We start from the raw sequence: 13,839 nt of genomic DNA on the forward strand, positions 1-13,839 counted from the left end.
ATTTGCTGGGGGATTTCTGTGCCAGTAGTCTTCTGAATCCTTCATGAGTTAACATCACTTGATCCTATAACAATTTTGTACCATTGTTCTTTGCACTTTACAAATGGGGAACCTAATTCTGGTGTTCAGGTGTAGTCTCTGTCTAATAGGTCTATTTTTGTTTTTTCATTGGTGGGTTTGAAAGCATCAGCATGCTTTCCCACCTTAACATGTGGCCTCAAAATGTCTGCTAGTCCAGTATGGTGAGGTCACTGAGGTAGATACAGGTTTTGTTGTTGTTGTGTGTTTGTTTGTTTGTTGTAGACAGGGCTACCTGGCTGCACTTGAACTCATGTAGTTAACAGTGACCTGAGATTTTTGTAAAGTTTTATATTTAAATTTTAATTTTTATGTAAAGTTTTTACATATAATCCTGCCTGGCCTGGAGCTTGCTGTGTAGGTTAGGGTGGCATTGAATTCCCAGAGATCCACCTGCCTTTGGCTCCAGAGCCTGGGGATTGAAGGAGTGTACCATCATGCTCCATCATGACCTGCCTTTTCCTCTAAAGTCCTGGATATTACAAGCATATCTCACCTGCCCAGCCTCTTTGCTTTAAAGCAGTATGATTTCCTATTTCTGGCACATCACAGCCTACATAACTTAACTTATTTCATACGTATTTATTGGCACAACTACATATAGAGGAGGTCAGAGAATACTGTTTCCTCCATTTAGACACTTATCATTGTACTTACAAGTAGTTAAATGAACTGGGAATAGTTTTGGTAGGTAAGAAAATAACCTTTTCCTCAAACTTAGCTCTGGATACTTTGACCAATATTTCCTTTAATATATTTTAAAATATTTTACTTATTTTTGTTTTATGTGTATTAATGTATGCTTGAATTTATGTCTGTGAACCATGAGTATGCACTGCCCTTAGAGGCCAGAAGAGGGCGTTGGACCTCCTGGAACTGGAGGCACACACAGGGACTGGGAATTAAACTTGAGTGCACTGGAAGAGCAGCCAGTGCTATTAACCAGCTCTCCAGCCCATCCACTCCTCTTTTTTAGAAACAGGGTCTTATGCATTCCAGGCTGGTCTTGAACTCCAAGGATGACCTTGAACTTGTGATCTCCCACTTCCACTTCTCAATTGTTGAGATTATAGGTTTGCCCCACTACACCTGATTTATGCAATACTGAGGATGGACCCAGGGCTTTGTTTGAGCTAAACAAGCACCCTACCAACTGAGCTGTGTACCCAGTCTACCAATATTTTTATCTATCTATCTATCTATCTATCTATCTATCTATCTATCTATCTATCTTTCTGAGACAGGGTTTCTCTGTGTAGCCTTGGCTGTCCTGGACTGGCTTTGTAGACCAGGCTGGCTTTGAGCTCACAGAGATCTGCCTGCCTCTGTCTCCCTGAGTGCTGAGATTACAGGTGTAGGCCACCAAGCCCGGTTTCTACCAATATTTATATATAAACACATAAATGGTCTTTAAAACTGCACTGTTACATGGTACCACAATTCAACACATACCTCCCTGCTTAGTGTCTCCATTATGCCATTGCCCCCCCCTACTTTGCAGTGACATGTAAACTAAAGAAGTGCACTAATAATTTTTTGAAATGAAGCAGTAAATTTATTTCTTTAAAAATTTAATGCTCAGAATAGCCACATAATCCAGGCTTGCTGGCATGGGCTTTACTCCCATCATTCAGGAGGCAGAGGCAGAGGCAGAGGCAGAGAGATGGGTCTCTGTGAGTTCCAGGCCGGCCTGGTCTACAAAGTGAGTCCAGGACGGTCAAAGAAACCCACAGAGAAACCTATACAGAGAAACCCTGTCTCAACCCCTCCTTCCACCCTCCCCTCCCCAAAGAAAAAGAGCTGTAGTAGTAGCCAGCGTTAAAGGCCAAAGGCGTGAGAATCCCTGAGGTTGCAGGTTCATTCAAAAGCAGTAATATTACCAAATGCCTGCTGCTGCTCACTACTGCTCACAGTTGAAAATTATAATAGCAGCCACCTTCTGGGCCTGATGATAGTTAAAGCCCAAGGCCATAAACTCAAGTAAGTCTCTGGACCTGCTAGTCTAGGCCCTACGCCTTGGGTCAACAGTTCAAAACTGCCAGCACTGGAGGAGTAGTTGGACTCCTTCTACTCAGAAGGACTTGGTCAGCTGATAGGTAACAATTAGGGCAGTAAAACTTGGAGGCAGGATGGTAGGTGTGTGGAATGGAGAATTGATAGTTGAATGCAGAAAGTTCAGGAAAAAAAAAACGGAAAAAATTCTGGAGGTGAATGCTGCTAGTTGAACAGTATGCATAAATTTAAGGATTACAAAAGAAAACACAAAAACTCTAGGTCTAGAGCAAGAACCAAGTCGGAGGTTTTTCAGTTCGCCCAAACGCAGTGCCAGATTTTGATCCCCTGGGGACTCACACCCACCAAGCGGAGGGCGTGTGCATCTGCCACCCTGAGACTACCGGCAGGTGGCACCCCAGGCCGCATTTCCTGTTCAGTCTTGGGAAAGGGGCGGAACTTCCTCCAGCCGGAAGCGGGCACGTACGGAAGCGTGTCCCTGGCGGCCTGCTGTCTGGCCGCGCGATTTGAGGCATGGCTTTCCGGCAGGCGCTTCAGCTGGCGGCCTGCGGGCTGGCGGGTGGCTCAGCTGCTGTTCTCTTCTCGGCAGTAGCGGTGGGAAAGCCGCGAGGCGGCGGGGATGCAGACACGCGCGCGACCGAGCCGCAGGCCTGGACTGGCGCCCCGCGTCCCGGGCCCGGCGTCTGGGACTCCAACTGGGACAGGTGCGGGGACGGGAGGGTGGGGCTCTGGCCTGTTTTCTTACATTCATCGAGGTGTGGCTGATAACGGTGCCCTGAAGAGGACGGTGTGTGGTAGGGGTTCTTGAGTTTGTGTGAACCAGGGCAGTCGGCCCTTTGAGAGTCCCCGCACCAGGCTGGCTTGTCTTCCAAGGGTCTCCGTGCTGAACCATCCCTCCCTCCGAGGGTACCTGTGCTTGGCCGGACCAGTTTCCTGGAGAGTCCTTGTTTAAAGACGGTCCACCCGAAGGTTTGTGTCCCAGGACCATTATCCTCTGAGGATCTGAAATGCTAAAGGAATTTTACTTATAGTCAGGGTCTTGATACATAGCCCAAGTTGGCCTCACAAATTCTCCTGCTGCAGTCTATGGAAAACTGGCATTATGCATGCTATTCCTATAGAGGTCAGAGAACCTGGTGCTTCAAGTAGAACTAAGGGTTAGGTTACCCATGGAAGCAGGGTATAATGTTGCACATTTTTAATCCTGGCACTGGGAGTCGGAGGCAGGCAGATCTCTGAATTCTAGGACAGCCTGAGCTTATATAGAAACACAGTGTCTCAAAAAGAGCAAAAAGAATTAGGTTACCTGGTTTTTGCTTATTTTCATATTTGCGTGCCATGTCTAAATGTGTGGATGGACCTGTACAGTGACAGGATCTTTGTTAGGTGGGGAAGGATGGATAAACTACTACAGGAAGAGACTAGGAAGAGGGCATATCAACTTGGTTTCTTTCTGGTGTGCCTTCCTCTCTGACAGTAGTCTCCAAATTTTGTTTGGTCAAGCCCCACACATTCCTGCTTGTGCAACAAGACTTTGGCTTGGTCCTGTATGGGATTAACGTCCAGGCTAGCCTGTTCAGATAATGCTTGAGCTACCGCCACATTCTGCAAACCTCCCTCTTCCACCGTGGTAATTTTGGCAGGTTTGGCTTGCCCTGTTCCTGTCCATTTAACTGTAGCTTCAGTTTCTTCAGCTCCTACATCCAGGCCGCTAACTGCACTCAACCATTGTGATGGTCACTACTCCAGTGACTGCTGAACTTTTCAAATGTGTTTAGTGTGATTTAGGAAAAAAGCTCTATTTTTATTCAATTTTAACTTAACTATAGTAAGCCTTCTGTATCCTGGGGATTGGTTCCAGGATCTCTGAACATACCAAACTCTGTTGTTGTTCAGGAGAGTATAGTACTGAACCTAGACATGTAACTTATCCTCATATATCCCTAGACTATTATACTTAATACAATAAAATTGCTTAAGTAGTTGTTATATAGCTTGAGGTAAAATTACATAAAAAGACCTGATTTAGTACAGATGCATATTTTTTGAATATTTTTGATATTCATCTGCTTGAATATATAATTGAGGACTCCTCAGCTACAAAAGACTTAAGTATATTTTGATTTTATTATTCAAACTGGCCTTTTGTGATCCTTCCACTTCAGCATCCCATGTTCCCACAAGCACAAATTTGTACTATGAGAAAATACAGCTAAAGGCCCATGTCTAGTATTTTTAATTTAAGTTGGGGATGTTGGTATGTGCTTACAATCTTGGTACTTGGGAGGCTGAAGTAGGATTGCTGTGACCTCAGCCTGAGCTACACTGAGAGACCCTGTCTCATAACCAACAAAATAAATATGAATGAAACAGCCCCATAACTAGTGGATTCGTACCAACAGCACAATTCTAGGCTCTGCTGCAGTGCAGCTACTCATTCTCACAACCTATCCTGTCGCCTGGTTACATGCTATTGACAGTTTCTTCTTTTTTCCTTCTCATGTGCATGTGTGTGAGATCACGTTTGTGGGTCTGTGTAAAAGACTGAGGTAGATCAAGAGATTCTTCCTTGATCAAGCTCCTAGATTATCCTTTAAGGCACTGTCTCTCAGTCAAGCCCAGGACTTGCCACTAGATAGCATCTTCTGGGAATCCTGTCTCCACCTTCTGAGACTGGAATTTTAGGTGGATCACTGTGCCTACCCAGTATTTATGTGGCTTCTGAACTCCAGGCTTCCTGCTTGTTATAACATTAACCCCTGAACCATCTCCTCAGTCCATCTTCACCAAGAGCACGAACCTCACGCTTCACCTATCTGTCATGCCCACTTTTGTGTCACTCAGAGTAGGCCCGGCCCTTGTGTGAAGAGTGAAGGTATGCTCAATGAGGTTAGCCTCTCTAGACTTGGCTTTCCCCCTGGCCTTTTCCCAAGAACTGAAAGGTGTCTTAGACAAGCGGTCATAAGACGAGACATACTTTCACAAATAGGCGAGAGCCAGTATCTCTCATTAACCTGAGGAAAAGGAACGTGGAATCTGGAGAAGAAGAGCTGGCATCCAGGATGGACCACTATAAGGCAAAGGCTACAAGGCATATATTCCTCATCCGGCATTCCCAGTACCATGTGGATGGCTCCCTGGAAAAGGACCGCACTCTGACCCCATTAGGTATGACTCCTTGATTGGTGGTGAAGTTATCAGCTGAACCTGGGATTTAGGCCTTCTCCCTTTTCTTATTCCTTCTTCTCCTCCCTCCACCCCCTGTCAGCATGGTGATAATGGAGACAGAGTCTCATTATGTAGTCTAGGCAGGTCTGAATTCATGATCCCCCCTGCTGTGCTTCCCAGGTAGGTGGGAACATGAATACATGGTAGTATGCCTTTACATTTTAAACAATTTCTTACTTGGATGGCATATTTTCCATGTATACACATTCAAAAGTTTGATGGTAATATGTCCCCAGGATTATTCTTCAGCAGATTGCTTTGTTGCTTTTGACCCCTGGGCACAAGCAAGAAATCAGGTCACCACTGTGGTGATGCAGGTTACCATATCAAGCAGAAATTGTTTTCAAAACAAAAGAAAAATGATTTTTTTGGAATGTTTTTAGCTAAATTACATTTGAGGAAAAGCATCTATATTTAATACCAGTGTCTCCTTGTGTCCTCTGATAATCAGTTTGTAGTTTGTGTTTTATGAGGCAGGCCTTGAACTCGTGGCACTCTTCCTGCCTAGCCTTCTGAGTGCTGGGATTATAAGTCTGCACCATCAGGCCCAGTTCAGTTTTTCTCTTTTTCTGTATGTTGTCATGTTGTGTCTATTGTCACAAGGCAGTGGGCCACTGTGATACTGAGACTTGATTTTGTTGTCTTTCCTATGAGTCCCAGGAACTGAACCTAGGGTCTTGAATGTTAGACAATTCTACCAATGAGCTATGTTACATTGTAACTTGACTTTCAATATAGTTGAGTAAAAATAGGAATAGCAAAGGGTCCACATTTCACTGCTGGCAAGTTTTACTCATTGCTAATTGAATCAGGTGCATTTTTTCCATGGGGTTGAGGACAACTGGTTGTTTTTTTGTTCCCTGAGGCCCCACTCTGGTTAAGCCTATGAGGATAACATCTTCAGTAGTGCTTGATGGCATCTTGCTGTTTCTGCAGTAAGTGGAAGGTCCTGGGATGACATTCGCAGGTATTTTTCCTTCAAGGTCGAGAACAGGCTGAACTCACAGGGATCCGACTTGCAAGCCTGGGATTAAAGTTTAATAAAATTGTCCATTCCTCTATGACCCGTGCAGTGGAGACCACAGACATCATCAGTAAGCACCTGCCAGGTGAGTGCCGGTTGTTTACCATGCTGAGAGTGTAGATTCACTCTAGGATACATTGCTGAAAAAGTCTACTCTCTTCCAGGTGTCTCCAGAGTCAGCACAGACTTATTACGCGAAGGTGCCCCCATTGAACCGGATCCACCTGTCTCTCACTGGAAGCCAGAGGCTGTGGTAAAAATGCCATCCTTTGTGCCACTGGATTAGGGCAAGGGTTGCCCTCAGCCTTGTCTGCTTGCACACTGACAACTCCTTGCTCTGTTCCTAGCAGTACTATGAAGATGGAGCCCGGATTGAAGCTGCCTTCAGGAACTATATCCACCGAGCTGATGCCAAGCAGGAGGAGGACAGCTATGAGATCTTCATATGCCATGCCAATGTCATCCGCTATATTGTTTGCAGGTAAGTGCTATCAAAAACTCCTATGTCTAGTTCACTGTGTCAGCACCCAGTTTCTCTGCCACCATCCTTCCTGGCCTTGGTTTCTTCAGCCCAGGGAGCTTCCTTGGTCTTGACTCAGAGGATAAATACTGGTGAAATCTCATCAGTTGTCTATAGAATATTTTTCTGTCTGCCTTCCTCTGCTGTATCAGTGATAGGTCCCCAGTGAAACTGGCCATGACAGTGTATATGCTCAACAAGCTGTGTTCTGGTCTCCATTACCTTATACTGGTGAATGTCTAAGGACCACTCAAAGTCCTGTGTTTTTGTTTGTTTGTGTTTTCTAGACAGGGTTTCTCTGTGTAACCCTGCCTGTCCTGGAACTCACTTGTTAGACCAGGCTGGCTTTAAACTCAAGAGATCACCTACCTTTGCCTCCTAAGTGCTGGGGATTAAAGGCGTGCACCACTGCCACCACCATCTGGCCAAAGTCCTGTTTTTCACATACTTGTTCCAACTGCCTGTTGGTCTATGCTGCTGTAGCAGTCAACACTGGACCTACTCTGAGATTTTCTTTCTGTCATCCTGTTGGTACCAGTACTTCTATAAAGCACATTCTTTCTCCATGTTTGTGTGTTTGTGAACAGTATGGGCATCTCGGGAGACATGATACTTATCTGCTAGTCCTGTACATGTGATTGGACATGTTGTACATCATGACTTGTGATTCCTGGTTTGTTGCTCAATCTGCTTTGTGTTTTGGATTTTTCTTTACGATAGAATGTTCCAGGCTCATGCTGTTTCCTTGTATATCCTTGTTTTAGCCACTTTTCCATGGGTGCCAGCGTAATAGCTTGTTTTCTGTTCTTAGACTGTCACCCATGCCATGATGGATGTTCCCCTCAGAGGCCCCGGGATAACTAGGGGACCTCATAGTCAGTTAGGCGAGCATCAGTCTCAAGAAAATACAAGGTTGTTGGGGAGCTGGGAATCCCTACTGGGCTCCTGGAGCTCCATATTACTGAGAACTGGTAGTAGAGTTCATGTTCTCCAATAAGAGCAAGTGCTTCTAAAATGATGATGTTCCAACTGCTTGTCACGATCCACCCCATGCATTCCTCTTAACATGTGAACAATCCAGGAAATGCCCTGTTTATTTTGTACCTCATTATCTTGTATTCTATAATAGTCTCTGATGACTGTTGAAAATGCAGAAAAAAGTAATTATGAGCTTGGGAAGAATACTTTCTCTGTGAGGAAAGGCAGGTAGTTTTTAGTCCTATTCAGGAGTGAGCATCTGGGGTTGTGAAGGGTAGAACTGAGCCCACATAGTCATCTTGGGCTGGGATGTGGCTTAGTGATAAATAGCCTGTCTGGCATGTACAGGAGCCTGGGTTTGATCCTCAGTACCAAGGAACAAAGATTTTATTTCATTTTAAAAAATAGGTATTATGTGTGCCATAGAGCTTGTGTGGAGGGCAAGGACAATTTTGTGGAGTCACTTCTCTCATTTTAACTTTATGTGGATTCCTGGGATTGAACTCCAGTTGCTAGGCTTGCATAGCAAAGGGCCTTTACAAACCCAACTGAGCCATCTCATAGGCTCACTTTATTCTTTAAAAATATACTTTATGGCAGATGTGGTGGCATATACCTTAAATCTCAGCATTTAGGAAGCAGAGGCAGATAGATCTGAGTTCCAGGCTAATTAGGGTTATATTGTGAGACCCTATCTCAACAAAACAAAATAAAGTGGTATCTTATATAAAGTAACACCCATTTATGATCTGGGTGTACTGGCACATACTTTAATCTCAGCACTTAGAAGGCAGAGGCAGGTGGATTTCTGTGAGTTCTAGGCCAGCCTCTTCTATATAGCAACTTCGAGTTGAGCCAGAGGATGCACATTATTTATTTTATCCAATAAAATAACAAATGAAACCTGTTTATGTGAATAGCTGTGGAGCCCCCTGAGGATCCAAAAGTTTTTCTAAGAAGCAGTCCACAACAGTGTCCTGTTCCAACAGATTGGAGATGCGCCTCTGGTAGAGCGCTTGCCAGGCCTATGCAAAGACTTGGGCTTGCCTCCAGCAGCACAGCATAGCAGTGCATGCATGCCTGTCATCCCAGCACTCAGGAGGTAGAGGCAGGAGGAGCAGAAATTCAAAGTCATGTTATTACTATTTAGTGAATTTGAGCCAGTCTGAGCCACATAAAAACTTAAAAAAAGAAAAAAGTGTGTGTGGGAAGCAAATATGTTTCCTTTTCAATATTCGCCAGGACCTATCACAAGGCTTTTACGGTATTTACGCGTTAAAACTGATAAACCTAGCAGCAGGAAATGTCACAGGTGTTGGTAAGCTAAGTGGCAGAACTTTTAACTTGGGCCAGTTTCTGAGGATAAAATACAGTCAATTATTAGACAATGAGACACCAACTGTTCAGTTAATACTCGTGTATGTATCATGTAGGAGCTCTCAGGGGCCAGAAAAAAAGGATTCCCTGGAGCTGGAGGTATGAGAGGTTGTGAGCTGCCCAACATAAGTGCTGAGAATTGAACTCTGGTCCTTTAGAAGAGCAGCAAGTTAGTTGATCAATTTCTCTAGCCCCAATTCTGTGCTCTTAAATAGTATGGAAGCCCAGCACTGGGGAGGCAGAGGTAGTGGCAGGCAGATCTCTGAGTTCAAAGCTAGCCTGGTCCACAGAGTGAGTTCCAAGACAGCCAAGACTACACAGAGAAACCCTGACTCAAAAACAGAACAAAACAAAACCAGGGAGAGTGAAAGTAAGAATGAGCTCGCACAAGTGCATGGAAATACTGCAGAAGTCATGATTTATACCTCTATTCTGGTAGACCAGCCACATCTTGTCAGATATACATATAGCAAAAATTTTGATGCTTCTTGTTATAGTGGAAGACAGTAAATGTCTTGATATTACTAGCCCTGAGAACATTTCTGACTTAGTTGAGGCCTTGTCTCTACATGTTGGATCCCTTACTTCGAGGACTATTGAGACCTTCCCCCTATGTATCCTTTCTCTGAAGACAGGAGCACCTCAGTTAAATTTATCTACTCCAAAAGGCTGTCAGCCTTGCCTGACCTCAGCTTCTGCCCCTGAGCAAAGCAGCTCTGTACCAGCCTGAGCTTTCTGCCAGCATTATCTTTCTCTCCCCAGAGCACTGCAGTTTCCCCCGGAAGGTTGGCTCCGCCTGTCCCTCAACAACGGAAGTATCACCCACCTGGTGATCCGACCCAACGGTCGTGTTGCACTCAGGACCCTTGGGGACACAGGGTTCATGCCCCCAGACAAGATTACGCGGTCCTGAGGCTGCCTGTAAAACTGCACCCTCTCCTCTGCTGGTGGCCTGGTTGCAGCCTTCCCTTCCTTGTCTTCCCTGTCCAGGCTGTGCTGTGGCTTCATGTTGTCTCCAGGAAGAAGATATCTCAAATGTCACATTTGGGTGCTTATTTCTGGCCCAGGCTGAAGAAGGCAACGTATGGGCTAGATGGCCTTTTGAAAGCTTTCTACTTTAGCATTACTACACTAGCACAGCCCTATGAGGTGTGACAGGAACTTTCTCAGACAGAAGACTGGCTGTGCTGTATCAGGTGGTTACAGCAGATTGACTGAACAACCCATAACCTCTGGCACAAAACCTGTCAGGTAGTATGGTGGTTGTTTACAACTGATAATTTCATATACTCCAATCTAGGAATTTTTGTTGCTGAAATATTTATCAAAGATTTTCCTCATGTGGTTCTTGCTTTGAAAACCAACTTGTCAGCTCAGTTAAGAGCTCCTGTGTCTATTGCAGCTAAATGAATTGAAGGACAAAAGGACTGACTTCCTATAAGGTAGATATATGCCATGAAAGAAGTGGCATATACAGGCCACAAAAAGGCTGTGGCCTGTATATGGCAAGTAGGTGACAGCCATGTGAGAGGTTCTTTGGAGGTAATGAAACAGCCCCCACTGACTGACCAGAGGAGGCGGCATATGCTTACTAGCATGTGGGAGGCAAAGGCAGGATCATGAGTTTCTAGCCAGCCTGAGCTATGTAGAAAGACTGAGAAAAATATTCCAGACCGACAGCTTCATCTTAGGTTGTTACTGGCTATTGTTAACCTTTGGGCTTGTAGATTATTTAGAAATGATGTGTTTACTCCAGATATTCTGATAACTTATGAAAAAACTGATTTGTGTATATGTGTGTTTTTTTTTGTTTTTTGAGACAGAATCTTAACTGTTGCCTAGGCTGGCCTCAAGCTTGAGACCCTTCTCAGGCTGTGCATGTTGAGATTGCACATATACACTACCACACCTGGCCAAAAACCAAACAAAACTACAGTACAGTTTCTATGCAGTGGTTGTGAGCATTTCCTGTAATCAGTACAATGATTTGGAATATCTGACCCATCTCTCTGTCCTTTTTGGAAATAAGTATGTAATAAAGTTTTACTTTTTTGTTATTTGTTTGTTTCTTTTAAGAAGAAAAAGGATAATTAGAAGCCCTTTGTCAGTGTTTTCTATCCCAGGCTTGATCCCAGCTATCCTGCTTGGAAGACTACCTCCTACAAGCCAGAAGGACACATTGCTTCCTGTCCAACAGTAAGCTTGCAAGGTGGAGATAATTTTCTAGAAATAGTTGAAGCAGGCAGGGTAGGCTGTCAGCTTCTAAACACAGCTCAAGGTTCCTCATCTGACCTGATGGGAAGGTAAAAGCATTTCACAGGACATAGTGACTTGCTCAGGGTTAGGGGTTAGGGAATCCCCACATGGTACAGCCTCCATGGCAGCCCCCTATCGAATGGCAGTATTTTAGGAACAAGCTTTAGCTTTGGGGTGAAGCCAGTTCCTTGTATGTGAAATGAATTATCTTTCTTGGGGGCTAATGGTCATCTACAAGGCATAGTAATCACTTGTAACAGCAATGATCTTGCAGGCTGACAGCTTGATCCCCTAGTCAGTTCTCCTATCCCTTCAGATTCCATTACCAGTTAAAAAAGTCACATAGTGGCAGCTGAGAATGACATAAGATATAATGCCATAAGAACAATAGGGACAAGAAGCTAGAGCAGGGCCTGCAGAAGTTTGGTTGGTCAGGATACCAGTGATAAGATTTCAAAAAAAAAAATGTTCCACACTTGTTATATCAAAATTGATCCAATAGGTTTCAAATGCTCCTGGGTTAGACCTTTCTTGCCAGGCTGTTGATATACACAATGCTATGTCAAAATCTAATCATTTTCTGATTTTAAAATTATACTGTTGGAGAGATGGCCGAGAGGTTAAGAGCACTGACTGCTCTTCCAGAGGTCCTGAGTTCAGTTCCTAGCAACCAAATGGTGGCTCCCAACCATCTATAATGAGATCTGGTGCCCTCTTCAGGCATGCAGTTGTACATGCAGACATATCTAATTTGCCTCATAGGAAAATACTAGAATGAAATATAACACAAGTCCCAAAATAACCATACTAATTGTTAGATTTGAAGCCAACCGTTTTTCAAAGTTATGACCAGAATGGAGCATTTGGCTCAGTTTAAGAGCTAAGTAAGTTCTGGGCATAACCTGTTTTCTTAAATATGAAACTCCTTGCAATTTTTAGTTTCTTTTCTTTTCTTTTCTTTTCTTTTCTTTTCTTTTCTTTTCTTTTCTTGAGACAGGGCTTCTCTCTGTGTAACCTTGGCCAAAGACCAGGCTAGCGTTGAGCCCACAGTAATTGGCCTGCCTCTGCCTCCCAGAGTGGTGGGATTACAGGCATGTGTCACCATGCCCAGCGTTAGTTTTCTTATGGTCTATGCCTACACATGCTGTAAATACTTGGGCAGAAGTGAGTGCTTACCATATTAGGGAGGCATCTGGCCAGGGTCTCTTAGAGGCCCAGTAACATTGTGATGGAAAATGTTTTGTTTTGTGGTGCTGGATATTTAAACCATATCCAGTGTGTAAAGACTTCTGAAACCCTGGTAACAGTATTGTTAAGTCTTGCCAAAACAAACATTATATACTTGTGTAGCTTGAGGGAATCTGAATGAAAGTGGTAAGAATGGTATGCCGTTAGGTGGTATAGATTCTTCTTGACTATTATGTTCTATTCTATTCCAATGATTTTTTTTTTATGAGACAAGTGAAAAATGCTAATATATTTTTAAAGCCAGAAAATGACAGGGTCTTGACATAGCAAGTGTGTGTCAACTGCCCAGCAAGCAAAGTCCAACTCAGGAAGACAAAAGTCCTAACCATTCATTTCCTCTGAAAGTGGTAAAGATCAACTGGTCAATAGCATCTGGTGTTGGCTCCTGCCACAGTGCAGCAAGCACTTATTTTCATCAACACTGTGCACTGTTTTCTAGAAATGAATACTGGGGACTTTTGTTCTCTCAGTTACGAAGTTCATCTATACCATACCACTGTAGTAAGGATGCCTTATACACCCCTACCACACATTAACAACTAATGGTTGTTAATTAAAAAAAAAAGAGGTGTTACATTGCCATATAATCAAATGATATCAACTGTGTTAGAATAAGCCAGAATCCAACTTATCCAACTGGATAAGTTTACTTGTTGGATTCTGGCTTATTCTAACACAGTTGAATAAGTAAACTGGGTAAGTTTACTTGTTGGATTCTGGCTTATTCTAACACAGTTTACTTGTTGTCCCATCATAGTAAGAGCACTGGCTATTCTTCCAAAGGTCCGAGTTCAATTCCCAGCAACCACATTGCGGCTCACAACCATCTAGGAGATCTGGTGCCCTCTTCTGGTGAGCAATTGTACATGCCGGCAGAACACTGTATACATGATAAATTTAAAAAAATATCTCACAAACATCAAATATTATCCTCAAATTAATATATTTTACCATGAATACTGCTTACAGTTTTACTAAAAGATAATTCTGTCCAGATAACAATTAAGTGATCTTTCTGAAAGCACTGTGTAGAAATGATTTATTAAATAGTGTTTATGACATAGAATCACCAGGTGTTACTAACAGGTATCATACCCTTCATAACTAGTGGAAAAAT

General features: G+C 43.5%; 1 protein-coding gene across 4 annotated transcripts in view; it reads left to right on the forward strand.

Annotated features, from left to right (window-relative positions):
- Positions 1–2,521: 2,521 nt before the first annotated feature.
- Positions 2,522–13,839, forward strand: part of Pgam5 (PGAM family member 5, mitochondrial serine/threonine protein phosphatase) — a 29,309-nt gene continuing 17,991 nt past the window's right edge. Inside the window, exons 1-6 of one of the 4 annotated variants that reach the window (XM_021644954.2) lie at positions 2,523–2,795; positions 5,081–5,259; positions 6,303–6,428; positions 6,508–6,596; positions 6,691–6,824; positions 10,209–11,275. In XM_021644954.2, the coding sequence (XP_021500629.1) occupies positions 2,605–2,795; positions 5,081–5,259; positions 6,303–6,428; positions 6,508–6,596; positions 6,691–6,824; positions 10,209–10,290 (801 nt within the window). In that variant the 5' untranslated portion in view covers positions 2,523–2,604 and the 3' untranslated portion in view covers positions 10,291–11,275. Of the gene's footprint in view, positions 2,796–5,080; positions 5,260–6,302; positions 6,429–6,507; positions 6,597–6,690; positions 6,825–9,980; positions 11,276–13,839 lie in introns of those variants that run through there. The other 3 variants (XM_021644950.2, XM_021644951.2, XR_009591543.1) reach the window with 3 other exon arrangements.

This window comes from Meriones unguiculatus, chromosome 4 (assembly GCF_030254825.1).
Source record: "Meriones unguiculatus strain TT.TT164.6M chromosome 4, Bangor_MerUng_6.1, whole genome shotgun sequence".
NCBI classification, from domain to species: domain Eukaryota; kingdom Metazoa; phylum Chordata; class Mammalia; order Rodentia; family Muridae; genus Meriones; species Meriones unguiculatus.